Source organism: Aythya ferina (assembly GCF_964211825.1).
Source record: "Aythya ferina genome assembly, chromosome: 10".
NCBI lineage: Eukaryota > Metazoa > Chordata > Aves > Anseriformes > Anatidae > Aythya > Aythya ferina.
The window spans coordinates 18,088,422-18,105,257 of record NC_140306.1 but is presented as its reverse complement, the minus strand read 5'-3'; the positions used below and the strand labels follow the sequence as shown (position 1 = coordinate 18,105,257).

Genomic DNA, 16,836 nt, shown 5'->3' with positions numbered 1-16,836 from the left:
TCAGTTAAAAAATGAAGTTGCTGTTATTGTTTTAATGCTAATTTTTGTATATCAGCACTAAAATATAAGTAAGTGAACTAGGACACAGCTATAGGAAGTGAGGGGGCTTACATGAGAAAAGGTTAAATCAATGTGTGGAATAAAAAACTGGGATAAATACAGTAAAGTGTTAACTCTTAGAGAATTATTTGGCATATTTGGGAATTTCTATGCAATTCCAGGTCATGAGGGAAAATTACCATAGTATGCTGTGTTTATACAGTATGAGAATCAATTAATGTTTATTGATAATTTTCATCATACACCATAAGTGAACACTGTGAAAAAACATTGTACTGTACATTCCCAGAACCAATATATCCCCATATTTTTTAAGGAACAGTTTGTTTTCCTTAAGTGTACAGGTAACTCTGGAGTGGTGGAGGGTAAGAAAAGCCAAGAACACATTGGAGGGTCATGGTGGGGGGGATCTTTATGTGTTAGCATATTTTTTTTTCAAGTGATGAATCGGATTAGGATCCCGCAAAAGCCCACTGAGAAAGGAGTGAGGTAATTTGGCCTGCGTATGCATTTAAGTGTTTGAGACTCCATGGTTGTATTTATGCTCTGTAGTATACAGACAACCTGAGTTTCTTCCTCTTTTTTTTTTTTTCTTCCTGGTAGCACTTTGCTTTTATTCAAACAAAATCCAAGATAAATACCCATTTCAGCCTTTTAGATCTTGGAAATAATGGTGTATTAAATGTGATTAAGATGGGAATTACCCTTAAGCAGGGTCATAATTACTGTAGATTTGGATGACATGTTATACAAATTGCTGTGTGCTCATAATTACAAATTGAGTTTGTTGCACTCTGGGGGTTTATAAACTTTATCTTAGCTATTAACACATTAAATAACCGTGATTTATGTAAATTACTGGCTATACCAAAATTTCAGTGTTGTGTTTAATTTAAGGTTTAATTATGTTTCTGTATTAGAAATAAAATACAGTTAGCTTTAGCAAGGGAAATTGAATAGTCTAACATTCACTACTGAGGTGTTAAATGCATTAATAATGGTAGCAAAACTGCAGCTGCCTTTGTGAGTTTGTCATTAGTATTTACTGGTCACACTGGCCAAAAAACAGGGTGAATGAACCAGTTGTCAATAGTAAGCCCTTCCTGAGGCCAGCCAGCCTGCTTGCTTCATGGTATTTACCTCTAAATTCTGGCCTGATCTAGCAAGTATCAGTTCGTAGTGCGAATCTTGATCTACTTCCTCTTACACAGATTTTCTAGTTCCTTAATTTCTTCTTAAGTCAGACAAATTTATTTATTTATTTCTTTAAATGGAGCAAAGATAAGTTTGTGTTGTACTGCTAATTGTGCTCCAACAATATGCCAGGAATAAGAATGCTAAGATATGAGAACTTGCTTTCCCGTCTCCTTACTCTGCTCTGCATAGCTCTACAGTGCCTTGGTAGCAGCTCTAATGCCAGCTAGATGGCAGCTGGGGAACAACAGAGTATACAGCCTCTGTCAGTTGCATTTGTCCTGCCAAAGCTTCCTACAAAGTGCAGATAAGTGGTATAGACGTCAGCATGAGCTCTGCATTGCTAGATTCTCTACTGGCCCTCCTCTTCTGAAACATCACCTCTGTATGTTTGGCACAGAGCAGAAGTGCCCCACCCCACCTATATATTCAGGATAGCAAAAACACATAGCTGTGTGCCACCAGGAAATAGTCCTAAAAGTCAAGCCTAGCTGTCTATGAAAAATCACAACCTGCCTGTTACCTGCTGGATGATGTGCTGTGGATTGCGGTTCAGCAAAGACAGATTTCGGATGCTTAAACATAAACAAAAAATCCCTCGCAAAATAGTTGCATCAGGCTGCCTTACCTCTGAAACCACAGTGCCATCTGCATAGTGCATTAATAATTTATTTTTCTGTGTTTAATTTCTCTTGTTGGAATACATGTGAGATCTTGAATATGGAGATGATTTTGGCATTTAATCTCAGCTTCAGGTTGTAAGGACTCTCACTGAAAGCAAGAAGTAATTTAATGCAAACATTGCAGGAAATTTGGGGTTATTGAAATTGTGGGTGGGGGAAGCTATAACAATTATCCACGTAGTATTTGAAATGGGGTATGTTATGGTTGATTGGCTGCTTGCTTATCTAGCACCTTTGCATCAGTAGAAGGAGGATTCTGTTTGGAAGAGGTTGAGCAGAATCCTCAGAAAATTCTGTGACTGCTTTTGAGGTCAGTGTCTCAGCTTCCCTTTCCAGTATATAACCTCCTTCACAGCCTACGCTCAGGCTGGCTGCATTGGGTTATTTCTCTGCAAACCAGTTTCCATTTAGCAGTTGGCTTGGGGACTGCTTATGTCTGCTTTGGATTTGTCTCTGTTTACAAGCAGAAACGAAGCTTGATGCAGGAGGGCGTTGAGTCAGGACGAGAAAAAAGCGGAATTGTTGCAGTGTCTGTCTACTCCAGAACGTCAGAGACTGCCTGGATAAGTATTAGATGTTGAAAGCAGGCGCTGCAGTGTAAATAGTCTCTGGTTATAGACTTGCACGAACATTACTATCAAAACAGTTAGTATAGGTGTGCCCTTCCTTAAAATATTTGAGTTTCACTGAAAGCTGGTTAAAGCCAGGTTTATTGGAATCCATGCCTAATGCTTTCTTTAGGAAACTATGCAAAATGCATGTTCAATCCAAAGGTTTAACTATGTTTAAGTACGGTTGTTTTGATTCTTTTATCATCCAGACAGATGTGATCAGTTCTCATGGTATGTGTTGTAAATAAGGGGTATGTTGTATACACAGGAGAAAGTACAGCTTAGCCTTTTAATCTGCTCTTTCATGTGCCTGATTTGTTGAGCTACATTTTTAGTTTAGTTAAACTGAGTTTTCCCAAACTACAGAGATCAGGCAGTATTTGTGCTGGAATATTTTCATTCCTAAAAAGTATAGTGCAAATTGCTCCCTCCCTACAAAAACTTCAGTAAATACTGTGCAAATGATTATGAATGAAGCTTTTAAAAGTAAACTCACCGACATCCCCTGCCCCTGTGCCTCTCCCCCTCTCAAAAAACAAACAAAAGAAAAAAAGCACCACCAGCCCTGCAAGGATGGTTCTTGTTTTCCTAATGAGCTTCCGGTTCTCCAGTACTCTGGCATCTAAAGAAGACAAGGAGTGGCTGTGGTTAGCCTGCGCAGCTTACATAGACATGATGCTTATTTTGAAGATGGGAAACTTAATTTGGAAAGCAAGTTGTTTTGACGGTTCCATGAAATGTTTTCACAGGAAACCCAAAACTTAAAACTTGCCTTTCTTTCTTGTGTTGTTACAGGATATTAATCACAGAGACCTTACTATTTTTTGAAACACTCGTTTCTTTGTACCTGTGGGTAGCAGTATTTATCTACTGGCTTTACGGTGCATTTTCAGCTGTTTCTTTTGACCTGAAAAACTAAAAATGCTTCAGGAGTAGTCTTTGTAAGTTTTGAAGAGCAAATACTCTTCAAAATGATTTGTGGTGTAGATCAGCAAAGGAGCTCAGTGCTTTGAACGGGAGCAGGCAGCTGGTAGGTGGTGTTCCCTGGGAGCAACGAGCCCGGGAACTGGCTGACTCCTCAGCCCAGAGCTGGAGTTAACCTTCCAGGTACACTGCAAACCCTCTCTTTTTCAGGCCTTGAGGGAGGAAGGCTTGGAAGGCATCGTGAAGCATAAGCATTTTTGATAAAAACATGTAAAATATTATTATGTGAGAGAAATTTATACAATTTGTGTTCTCATTTTTGCAGAACTGTGGTTTCTACAGAAGAGGCGTGTATAAATTAAAATGCATTTTACAGTATTGTAGGAGATAAGATGGGTTTCATTTATGGATTACTGAGTTTAATTAACTCTGCTTAGACTTTATTTCTTGCAATACTTTAATTACTGCAGGGTGAATCTGCTTCCGAAAAAAATAGGAGGGATTCTTGTTCATCTGTCAAATACAGTGATGATGAAATGTGTGTGTGTGTATATATATATATAAATATATATATAATGTATATATATATATATAATAATAATGTATATATATATATAAATATATATAGTGTGTGTGTGTGCGTGATGGTAGTGAGGAGTTAGTGCCTGCCAGAACTTGCTTCACCACTGAGCTGGGAGTTTTGGGAGGCAGTGGAAGTTTCCTTCCATCCCCACGTAGAAATGCTGAGGACATGATGCAGCAAAATCGAGACGCTTTCTGGGTCAGGATTCAGTGAAACGGCCACGGATAATAAGACCTGAAAATCTTTTTTTTTTTTTTTTTGAATTATTCATTATTCAAAACCTGGTTCTGATAGATCTGTTTCTTGCAATAAAGCAGCCTCTCCTCACAGGCTGTTCTCCTGTTGCCTCCGGCAGGCGCTGCGCAGGGTGGGTTCGCGTTTTGCCTTGTAACAGACCCTCCACCGCCCCCACGGCACGCCGAACAGGAAGTTTTATCGAGAGGAGACGGGATCCGGACGGGTACGGAGCGGAGACGGCGCCTGGATGCCGGTGGTGCCGCGGGGAGCCCGTTTCCTCGCCCCGTTTCCTTGCCCGGGCGGGGGGAACGCGCCCCGTCCGCCGCCGTGAGGCGAGCGGCTGAGGCGGGAAGCGCGCGCCCGCGGGCGCCCCGCGTTCCCCGGGAAACCGCCGCGTGCGCGCGGGCCGCCGTGCACGCGCATCCCCCACACGCACGCCCCCGCCGCCGCCGCCGCGCGCGGCCTCTGAGGGGAGCGGGCGGGGGCGGGGCGGGGCGGGCGGCGGGGCGGCTATGGTGGCGCTGCCCGGCTCCCCGCCCGCCACTCCGGCCCGGCCCGGCCATGTGGTGCCTGCACTGCAGCTCCGAGAGGACCCAGTCGCTGCTGGAGCTGGAGCTTGACAGCTGGTGAGCCGCGGGGCTGCGGCTGGGGCTGGGGCTGGGGCTGGGGGCGGCTGTCACACAAAGCGCGGCGCCCGCCCGACCGCCCGTCGCCGGGCCGGGCCCCGCCGGGGCCGCCTCAGGGGCTCGCTGCCCGCTGACGGGGCTGCCACGGCCCGGCCCGGCCCGGCGGGGGGGAGCGGGTCCAAAGGCCTCCGGAGCCGGCGTCCCGCTGCAGGGGACCTGCCGGGTGCCAGCGCTGTGCGTGTGGGGCTGGGGGGGACCGGGATGGCTCTGCGGGCAAGTGCGCCCGCCAAATAAATGCGTGTGTCCCTGCCGAAACCAGGAAAGTTTATCCCCCCCAAAATGCGTGGTGTTCTGAGGTGACTGGCTGGTGGGAAGATACGCGATTTAAAGAAAGGTGGGCACTCAGAAACTGCGTGAGTGCCTGTGTGGAAAACTATGAGAGGAAGAAGTGTCCAGATTCGGTATAACTGCGTGTGACTGCAGCAGGAAAATGGTTTTTGATAAGAAAAACGCTTTATAGTACAGTTTACAGCCATATGTTTGAGCTCGCTTTGTCCCTACGGAACATAACAAAGTCGCGTTGGTAAGTTTCCTGTGCTGTCGGTACTGTTTGCACAGCGGAGGTTACATTTGCATGGCTTGCTACACCGTAATTCACAAATGTTCCTGTAGTTACACCCTGCCGGTATTCACACGGTTACCTTTTGCCATTCAGTGATGCTTCAGCCTTTTCTTCTCCATTTGCGCCTTGCTCTGCACTTCCTTTCAGTTAAACGTGATTATTCTGCCCGAGCTGTTAGAAGAAGAATCGCTGAGTGCTGAGTTTGGATGGCTGCGTTTAGCCGTGTCTATCCTTGCAGCAGATACATCGAATTCTGCGTTTCTATGAAGGGTCTCTATATAGTGCTTTTGGGGAACTTAAGTCCTGCCATATAAAATGACCTATTTCTCATTTCGCTTCTCCCTTTGTACCAGATTTGTTTTGTTGTTGTGATCTCCTGTTCTAGCTGCTGAAATTGCAGCCACTGAGGGTACTGGTATGTGGTAGTCAGCTGTTTTTTTCTGTTAGTTGAACAGGCAGCCCAGTCAGTGTCACGGCTGTGTGTGTAAATTCAGCTATCATCCTTTTTTTTTTTTTTTTTTTTTTTTCCTATTTCTACTAATCTGAAACAATCAAAGATACTAAATATAATACCAGAGTTGGAGTTAACCAGTGAAAGTTACAGCACTCAGTTGTGTCAACAGCTCATAGTCGTTTCTTTGCCCCTTCAGCAGCTTTCTGGAAACCCTGCTAATAAACAATTTGCAATTCCAGTCCTTTGAATAATTTGTGCTTTTCAGATAAGGATGCCCAAGGAGTTCAGTTTTTCACCGGAGAAGTGCAAATGCCAAGTTAAGCAGTAACTGGTTTGTTGCTCTCCTTGCAGATCTGCACGGGGAGTTGCAGGGCACTGAGGCAGAGCAGCACCTGGGCCCTGCTCTGCTGGGCAGGGCGGGCGCTGGCAGGGGGATTGCACCTCGTGGGCACTGGGAAGGGACCTCTTGGGCCAGGTGGCCCCATGACCTTGCGCGTTTTTTTTCTCACCCTGTGACCATTTCATACTTGCAACATGCAAATTCTCTGAAGAGAATTACGTTTCTGTTTGTGTGGCTACAAAAGGTATTCCCCCGGGTATTTAGTCTTCACGAGAATAATCTTCCATCACCTCTGGGCTGGGATTGTTTCACTCTCTTGCGGATGTTTGGGTTGGCTGCTAGGACTTTGGGAGGAACAACAGCTTTGAAACGTAGTTTTTCTTAATATTGATCATTCTTTCTCCCAGATAGAAAGATGGCAATTCAAGTACCAAACTTTCTGAAGAGGAAGATCCCATCATTGTTTAGTGGCTTAGCACACTTGCTTAGTTACTCAAATTATGCTTACAAACTGCCTGTGCCTTGAACACCAGTAAGCAGCAGCTGAGGTACAGAGGCTGCCTCATAGTAGCCCGTCCCCTGTTGGTGGATGCGAGGTGTCATCCTGGACCAAAACCAGCATTGGCTCCAGCTGTGGAGGCATGCTACCTGTATACCTGTAGGTATTTAGCCTTTCCTCACTTATTTCACTTCTGCTTCTTGACATTGAACACCACTCATACTCGGGAGTCAGGTGGCTCGAGCAGAAGCCTGGGACACAGGGTGCTAGAAGTGGGGGTGCTGCTTTGCTAGTGAAGCACATCCCCCTGCATGCCATACGGGGTTCCACCTGAAATTCAAGACACTGTAGCCTTAACTTCAGTGCCTCAGCTGTGTGACTTCCAATGAGTAAATCTGGATTTAGCCTGATATCAGGGCAGCTCTGTTTTGGAAATATTAATGTCATAAAGCTGTCCTGGAAATTATCCACTAGATCTTCCTAGTCTCAAGACCCAGGCAATTGTACTTTGCTGTAAGCCCACACAGCTCCTGGTTTCTACCCCTTTCTGACAGGAGCAAAGGAGTGGTTCAAGCTACCCTGTGGTTCTTTCTACCCTGCCCATTCTCCTTGTATTCAAAAAAAACTGTGAAGGACCACAACTGAAGGAGGAAAAAATCCAGTTGGAGGCTGATCACTAGTGGCATCCCCCAGGGCTTAGTACTGGGGCCAGTCCTCTTTAATATCTTCATCGATGATCTGGACGTGGGCATCGAGTGCACCCTCAGTAAGTTCGCAGATGACACCAAGTTAGGTGCGTGTGTCGATCTGCTTGAGGGTAGGAAAGCTCTGCAGGAGGATCTGGATAGGCTGGACCGATGGGCTGAGGTCAACTGCATGAAGTTCAACAAGGCCAAGTGCCGGGTCCTGCACCTGGGGCGCAATAACCCCAAGCAGAGCTACAGGCTGGGAGAGGAATGGTTGGAAAGCTGCCAGGCAGAGAAGGACCTGGGAGTGATGGTGGACAGTCGGCTGAATATGAGCCAGCAGTGTGCTCAGGTGGCCAAGAAGGCCAACGGCATCCTGGCTTGTATCAGGAACAGCGTGACCAGCAGGGCTAGGGAGGTGATCGTCCCCCTGTACTCAGCTCTGGTGAGGCTGCACCTCGAGTACTGTGTTCAGTTTTGGGCCCCTCGCTACAAGAAGGACATCGAGGTGCTTGAGCGGGTGCAGAGAAGGGTGACGAAGCTGGTGAGGGGCCTGGAGAACAAGTCCTACGAGGAGCGGCTGAGGGAGCTGGGCTTGTTCAGCCTGGAGAAGAGGAGGCTCAGGGGTGACCTTATCGCTCTCTACAGATACCTTAAAGGAGGCTGTAGCGAGGTGGGGGTTGGTCTGTTCTCCCACGTGCCTGGTGACAGGACAAGGGGGAATGGGTTTAAGTTGCGCCAGGGGAGTTTCAGGTTGGATGTTAGGAAGAACTTCTTCACTGAAAGGGTTGTGAGGCATTGGAACAGGCTGCCCAGGGAAGTGGTGGAGTCACCATCCCTGGAGGTCTTTAAAAGACGTTTAGATGTAGAGCTTAGGGATATGGTTTAGTGGGGACTGTTAGCGTTAGGTCAGAGGTTGGACTTGGTGATCTTGGAGGTCTCTTCCAACCTAGAAAATTCTGTGATTCTGGCACATGGACTAGGTTGGCTGGGTTGTTGTGCCTCCTGTGCCTCTTTGTTGCAAGGATTTCCCATCATTTATGAAGGATGCCTTCATAAGAGGGTGATTTTCTTCCTATTTCAGCATTTGTGTAGTTGGTTTTCCAAAAGAGTCAATGGGAATATTGTTATTAATTTCAGAGCCAAGCATATTTTAATCGCAGTAGCTGTCAATCAGTTATTGCTTTTTATGTTTATTTAATAACAGAGCTGCAGGAGATCTCAGAAGCTATATTCAGGATGGAGCCCTGATTATGCTACTTCTTACATTAAATAGATGGGCCCTTAACCCAGCTATTGCCTGCTCAGCAGAACAGCTGAAATTCTGAACAGATGAGTCTTGGGTTTGGGGTGAAAGTGTGTGCTGGTGTTGTTAAGTGCTTTGGTTAGATTTCATTTATGTTTAAGTCAAGCACAGGCCACAAGCTGAATTCATATTCCCAATTCTGCTTCTATTTTTCTGTTGTCTAATGGGACAGTGTAGTTATAGGAGCAGAATCAGGCCCTGGATTTTAAAGTTCACTTTTTCATCATCCTGGATATTACCATGTAAACTTATGTAAATACACGTGTTTAATTCACACTTTTTCCCCCATAAAGTAATTACCAATTGTGGGCTTTTAGCAACACTTATTAACCAAAATCATTTTAGTTACATGACTACAGGCTTTCTTGCATCTTGCAGGATTTCTTTTAAATTTTATTTGGGGTAAGGTCAATTGCAATTAGGGTACAGACAGAGATGGCAAGTTTGCTGTGCTGCTGTGATTTGACTCCAGGTTTCCAGAGAAGAACAGATGCTGCTTTAATCCACTGCAGCACAAAGCCCTAGTATTACGTTAAAGAGGACTGTAAATTTAGCCAAATAAATCTTCTTTTGCTTCCTTACAATAGACAAAAGGCTACAAACATTTTCATAACATTATCATGAATAATTGTAGAATATAATATTGTATAATATTATAAATTGTTATTAATAAAAATAAAGTAAAAAGGCCAGGCTTTGGTACGATAAAAAATCAAACCCTTTTATCTCAGTGGGAGAAGCAGCAAATTGGAATGGCTGCCTTTGGTAGCCTTTAATACAGGAAATTGGTGGAGTGTATCTGGTAATCAGATTCTTTCAGTAGCTCGGTGTCATCTGAGTTTAACTTCTGTTTAAAGACCAAGGGCCCCGTTGCCTTGTGCAAACACAAACAAAATGCAACAGTTACATTTGGTTTCCTTTTACATAAGTGGCTACTTGTAGTGAATAGAAAAGGAATCCCAAAATTATTAATCTTGTTTGGGGGGTGGGACTTGCATTGTTTAGTCCCAAACATTTCAGTTGTCCTTAAGATCTGCCAGATTAACAAGGATGGAGATGTCGGGATTTTCAATGTTTTGGTAAGAACAGAGAGAAAGAAAACTAACTTCCCTCTGTTTGTTGCTATATGCGTGACCTCCCTGTCGTCTTCATGGAGCGTAGAGCAAAGGAAGACACAAACTCAATGCATTTTCTGTTACAGGGTGTATGTACAGCCAGTCATAAAATCCTAAAAAGGGAATGTTTGACTTTCATTTAATTTTCATTCCCAGCCTTCATGGTAGACCAGACCAAACTTGACCTCGGATCACGTGAAGAGTTTAAATACAGCAGTGGCTGTGGGCACTGTAGCGTAGCCATCCCTGTGTTGGTCTGTATGTAACTCGAGTTCTGTGTATTGTTTTCACTGTAGCCTACAGCCGTGCTGATTTCTGGTTGCAATCCTGTCAGTTTTCATGAGTCGAGGCGGGGGCAGGCTGTGCTGGTACTCCCACAGAACTCGGGATAAATCTTTAGGAAGGAACGGGTGATTTAGTGGGAAGCACCCCTGCCTTTAGAGATAGATACTCCCTGAGACAGCGTTTCCCTCATCGCTTGGGGAGGTTGTGCTGAGGAAGTCATCATTCAAGTGAGATGGACGGTGGTGCTCCTGATCAGCTGCAACTCCGCCAGGTCTGACAGTGTTTTAACAGAACAGCCTGTGTAAGACCCGGGCTCTCTGGTCATGTTTCAATGTAATTATAGCTTTTTTCTTAACCTAAATTCTCTCTGCGCTCTCAATTGGGAATAAAAATTATCTTTATTTTTCTTTCTTACGTGGTTCTGCTTTATTGCAATATGTGGTTAAACAGCTGCTTTATTTCCATTCTAGAGGTGTCTGGGGTGATTCTCATGCTTTGAAGCTAACGACATTTCACAGGGTGTTAAATGTTAGGTAATGTTTTCAGCTGTTCTTAGTTTCTCAAAAGACAGTTCATTACTGCTGTTTATATATTCTTCTGCTTTGTGGAACTTGTTTCGGACATAGCCAGTGCTGAGAAGTATTGGCTGGAAGCTGTTTTGAAGAAGGGGCTGATTCCAGTGCATCAGCTTTGGGGAGAATGAGGAGTCACAGCCTAGCAGTTTCCTGTTTGTAACACTGTTAATCCTTTGTGAAACAGGAGAGGATTGCCCAGCATTTATTGGAAATTGTCCCAAATGGTAACAACTTGTTGTAGTCTTGGAATCTTTTGTTATTAAAAACATGACCAAGATGGTTTTGATTAGGTTCGCCTAGAAGAAAAGTAGTAGCTCAGGTTTTCCTGGGCCGCCACAGTGCAGCATGTTGCACAAGATCATTTCTGACTGTCTGTGGTAGACACTTTCAAAATCTGTGTTTGCAAAGAGCCCGTTGTGTGATATTCCAATCTTCATGCATCGAAAGAAGCGTGACCAGGCAGAGGGAGGTGATGCTCCCCCTCTGCTCCGATCTTGTGAGACCCCACCTGGAGCCCTGTGTTCAGCCCTGGGGCCCCAGCACCAGGAGGACGTGGACCTGTTGCAGTGAGCCCAGAGGAGGCAACGAGGATGCTCAGAGGGCCGGAGCACCCCTCCTATGGAGAGGGCCTTGAGGGAGCTGGGGTTGTTCAGCCTGGGAAAGAGAAGGCTCCAGGGAGACCTTACAGCGGCCTTCCAGTGCCTAAAGGGGGCTACAGGGAAGCTGGGGAGGGACTCTGTCAGGGGCTGCAGTGATAGGATTAAGGGGTAATGGCTCTAAACTGGAAGAGGGTAGATGTAGGTCAGGCACAAGAAGGAAATTCTTCACTCTGAGACTGGCAAGAACCTGGCCCAGGCTGCCCAGAGGAGCTGTGGCTGCCCCATCCCTGGCAGTGCCCAAGGCCAGGCTGGATGGGGCTGGGGGCAGCCTGGGGGCAGGGTCCCTGCCCATGGCGGAGGGTGGGGCTGGGTGGGCTTTAGGTCCCTTCCAACCCAAACCTTTCTGTGATTCTGTGATTTCTGGTTCACAAAATGGTGACCCTTGTTTTCAGGAACCAGGCTTTTACCCTTGTCCTAAAAGACCATTTTCTCTTATGGAATGACCTGTGGATCACATCATGGTGAGGAGCCTGGAAATTCTAGGAACAGTCCCAGTTCTGTGTTTCAGACCCCGTGTTCCTTTGTGGTTGCTCAGCCTCCCGCGGCAGCCACGGCCGGCTGCCCCCGCAGGAGTCCCGCAGGGCGCTGGCAGTCTGAGCTGCAGAGCTGTGCTGGGCTGCACCCAAACGGAGCTGCTGTGCTGCCTGCAGCCTGGCCATCACCCCGTTCTGTAGATGTGCAGGAGGTCTTCTATTTGTCAGTAGCAAGTAAAGTTAGTTAGGGCAGATTTTAAAATGTGATAGTGGGTAGGCTTTGTAGGGAATCCATTCTTGGCTTATAGTAAGCTTTGAAATAGCACCTATAGGATCCCAAGACAGGAATTGCTACTGTGTTGGTTTTTTTGTGTGTGATCAGTGCCATGGGTCAGAAGCCCTGCTGAAAGCCTACATTTATTTAATTCCTCCCTGACAGTGAAAGAACTATCAAATGTACAGAGTCAGCATAATGGAGAGGAAATGTAAAAGGAAGGAAGTTTGTGAATGAGAAGGATCATGTCAGCTCTTTAGCTGATTTAGAGGCTGTAGGTATCTAATGTCTCATTTGTCCTGAGAGTAGAGATTTGCACATGGTCAGATTCAGCATATGTTTCTGGGCATGTCGGCGAGCACCTTCTGTGTTTGCACACATTGTCTTGAATCGAAGTAACAGCTAAAAAGTTTTCTTTTCCACCGAGCTCTGTCTTGTAAGCAAAAGCACTCTTACCTTTTGTTTCCCTAAATGTTAAGTACTGTACACTTTGATATAAATGTAGGGTGTGTTGCAAGGGAAAAGAATCTCACTTCGCTGAGGATGCCTGTGATTAAAGCCTGGTTAGCAGCGATTCTGCAGTTCAGGCTTCTTCCGCTGCGTGCAGAAAGCTCCAGGGCAGTTCCCGTTCTCACTGCTCTGTAGCAAAACTCTGAACTTTGCTGGAAATGGGCAAGAGGCTTCTATGTTCTCCTTTATCCATTTTGTTTCCTACCTGCTGAGAGTTCTCATGCCTATATGCATTTATGCACGTTGAAATCACTTTGTTTTCCATTAGATAAAGCTAGTACATTTTTTGTCTTTTTGTGTTTGTTTTTGCTCAGACTTGGCACAAGGTAGTTGGCACTCCAAGTACGGGCTTTGTGCAGCGTTTAAAGCTGAACAGTACAATTAGGCTGTTAAATCGGTGAGAGTGCTTTGTCTGGTCTGACTGTTAACAGTCTGCCCTCCTTTTGGATTTGGATTGGCTTCTGTAAGTACTTTGCTTTCGGAACCTCAGGAGGTTTATCTGTAACTCCAGGGAGAAGTCAGCCTCTGGGAGCTGTGTGTACTGTACCTTATTTTTAATCATCTCAACTAGCAAAGGGGTAAAACCTTAACATAAGTCAAATAATAGGCTTTGTCAAGTGTATTTGATCTAAGATGAAAATATAGTTTTGTTCTGGGTATGAAACTCCATTGCCCAAAAGTTGTCATTACTCAGTGAATAGGATTTCATTAAGGATCTTTAATACACATGTGTATATATAGGATAAACATACTCTTTCCCATCTTGCAGACTATTATCCACTGGGGCCTGATGGGCAGAGAAAACTAGAATTTAGTTTCTTACAGAAATGAATTGCTAGCAAGATGATTTCTCAGGGGTGTCATTCAGCGTCACCTCTTCCTCTGGCTGGCTGACACAACAGCTGAAGCCACAGCAGAGGTGAAAGACGAGGCTGGCTGCTGTATGTCGCCAAGGATTTTTGTATTGTATCAAATGCTGCTTCAGCTGTGCATGCAAATCAGGTTTTTCTCAGCTGCAGAAACTAAATCTTTCCCTTTAAAATTAGCATTGTATGAAGGTCATGTCATGATATTATAAGTGGTAGAACGTGCTCTAGTATCTTACTCTCTTGAATGCATGTCGTATGTAGCATGTGTGGTGAATGAGAGGATTCAAGGTGCTGAATGATAGATCTGAAAAATAGTAAGTAGCTGAGGTCAAATTTGAGCACAATTACATTGAGAAACTCCACAGATTTATAAAGCTTCTCCCATTTGTAAGAGTTCGCATAGGAGAAACAAGGCAAAGCCCGTAGTAGTAGGTAGACCTTCGCAGATTGAGATCTTTTTGAAGCATAGATGATATTGTATCATGTTTGGTGTTGACACGCAAAGAAGAGCAGCGGACAATAAAGACAAACCTCTAAAAAAAATCTTAAAATTGTGGTGATAAAGTTAAGAACTCTTCCTGCCACAAGCCTCAAAATATTGCTGTAGTCTTCTGTTAATATTACTTTGTCCATTTTTTTTTTAGTTCAAAGTATGGAATATGGTCACTGCTAAGTAAATATGCGTTGTGCGATGATTAGCACAGCTTAGCAGAGAATGGCATCCTCTGCCTTTCCCTGAGACAGAAGGTAACTTTTGTAGCCTGTATTCAAGTTCCGTTGATGCTGTCAGGCTCCTTTGCTACTTTCCAGCTGCTAATTAATGAAAAAATACATCTTTGCCTTTAGCAGATCCGCTTCATAAGGCATTAAGTGGGTACTGGGAGAGGAGCTTGCTTTGTGTTGGTTTGGTTTTCACCCTTCTGTAGTAGATACTTATGTCTGCTAGCCAACATGCTGCCACTGTTTGACTTAGACAAAGGTGATATGTGAAGTATTTAACCTTCCTTCTCCTCCCTGGAAGCTGAAGATAATCTCAAGTAAGCTCTTTTCAAAAGTGTATTCTTAGTTCTTAAATCTGTTATAGAGGTTGTTCCCTTAAATGAAGAAGTAGGGTAAATTTCTGTTTGGCTCTCTTATCTTTCTTGTGTGCATCTCTGCTACAGAAGAAAGCGTGCATTAATTCCTACGTTCTGTTTAGAAAGGAGAAAATCATATCTCATCATTCTTCCCCTGCTCTCTGCTACTGCTAGTAGCATATAAGATTGTGGGTCAAAATGTCTTCTAAAAAAATAAAAAATAAACACCTTTTATGGGCTTATCTGATGAGTGTCTGTAGCGTCCAAGTGAGCAGATGCTAGGAATTTTCTGTAACTTTAAATGCAGGACTTGGACCAGAAAGCAACTGAAGGTTTGCAGGGCACACAGTGGTATTTGTCTGTGGATCTGCGCCCTGTCAGTGGTCCTCAGACTGTGCTGTCACTGAAGCTGGGTGCTGCTGGCAGCCTGTTCCACAGAGCGTGACAGCATCAGGCGGTGGGGTTATTAGTGTTCGCTTCTGAGAACATGCAAATTTTGTCTGGATTTTTCGTACAATGATGTATACTTCAGTGAGACGAATTACCTGGGACATTACTTTGATGTATATTCAAAGTTTTCGTTTGTTTCTAACAGAAACAGCTGAGAGTGTGTTCTAAGTAAAACAAGTCGGTCAATATTTCTTTCCTGGATCAAAGCTTTTGTCAATGCCTGTGAATACTGCTGTCCGTCGTAATGGCTTTGAACTTTTGACAGTGTATATTTGAAGGTAGATTGGTTTGTTAATGTTATTGCATTTATTGAATTTGGGGATTTGTGTAAGTTCTTAATATAATTGGCTTTTGTTTACTAGAGCAGTACAGAACAGAAATGGAAGTAAGGACCAGATTGTAATCTGTTCCAAATTGTGCTAATAACATACTTCTGCTCAAATGTTCTCACCCCATTGGGGAATATTGGAAGGAGGGGGGAGGTATTAAAAAAAACTAGCTTGTATGAGCTACATATGGCTAGTTTTGCATTTTATGAAGTTACATTAAGAACTTTTTGTAGAGAATAATTTGAATTAATACAATGCATACGTCAGAGCTTTAATTAAATACACCTCCTAGTTCATAGTAGAAGACACCACAGGTACTGAAATGTAAGCCAGCTTTGAAGCAGTGGGGTGCACCCTCCTGTCAAATGAATGTATATGTTCAGATTAACTTGCATATGGGGAGTCATAGTTTTAGTTAGTGTGTTGTTTGTAATTGTGGTTTAAAATTTCACATTCAAAGTAGGACTTTGTTGCACTTGTAAAGAAAAAGTTATATGCAGGAAAATAACTTTTGTGGAGATTTGTTCCTATGTGGAATGCCTTGGTTTGACCTAAACATTTTTTTAGGATGTGTTTTTCAGGCTTCGTGTTGGAAATGTCTGGCCATACCAGCTGCTCTGGCAGCTGCCATGGAGCTTCTGTCTGTTACTCAGTTCCACGGCGACTTCTGGTCTGCGTTCTTTGAGCTAGGTAGAGAATTTGGATGCATGTCAAGGGGGGATCTATAATTAGGAGTTATGGTTGGAGTTTGACTTCTCTGACCTCCTAATTTTAAAAAGATATAGTTGGTGTAAAACAGATGCATAGCACTTCTTGCTTCCTGGGCATTCGGGCCTACTTATATGGGATATGTATTTTTGAATGGGGTAGAGGTTTTACTGGGAATCATATTTATGGAATGAGGTTTTCATGTAAACAGTTTCACTCTTTTTGTTGTGCTTTTAAATGTATCTCATAAATTATATATTTGAGTCCCTAGGTATCTAGATACTTTAGTTGTAGTTAACTTGTTAATGTTTCTGGAACCAAAAAAAAAAAAAAAAATCAGTTTGCTGAACTGTTCCCTCAGTAGATACATTTTAAAGGGAACCGGGTTTATCTCCATTTTTCCTGAAGATGGGAACAAGTGACATCAATTCATGAAAGAACAGGAAAGTTAGAGAAGGGATAAATTTGAAGAATTTCATGAACTACTACTCAGGCAAATGCTTCACGATTGCAACAAATAAGTGTATAAATACTTCATTAAGTTCAGCCCGAATTCAGGTTATGCAGGCTGCCTGGAGTTTTGACTGCCGTTTCTGGCCCCAGACTGTACACCAGTTGTGCTTTAAAGCCCTTCTGTTTCCTCGAGAACAGAGCATGTGCGGTGCCATGGCAAGGCTGAGTGGTAGTT

General features: G+C 44.1%; 1 protein-coding gene across 21 annotated transcripts in view; it reads left to right on the top strand.

Moving 5' to 3' along the window:
- IQSEC1 (IQ motif and Sec7 domain ArfGEF 1) overlaps positions 1-16,836 on the top strand; it is a 352,517-nt gene that overhangs the window by 276,484 nt on the left and 59,197 nt on the right. For 3 of the 21 annotated variants that reach the window (XM_084531137.1, XM_084531128.1, XM_084531127.1), the window contains exon 1: positions 4,767-4,918. The exons of 17 other annotated variants lie outside the window; for them this stretch is intronic. In XM_084531137.1, the coding sequence (XP_084387263.1) occupies positions 4,854-4,918 (65 nt within the window). In that variant the 5' untranslated portion in view covers positions 4,767-4,853. Of the gene's footprint in view, positions 1-4,766; positions 4,919-5,479; positions 5,502-16,836 lie in introns of those variants that run through there. One more of the 21 variants, XM_084531129.1, reaches the window with a different exon arrangement.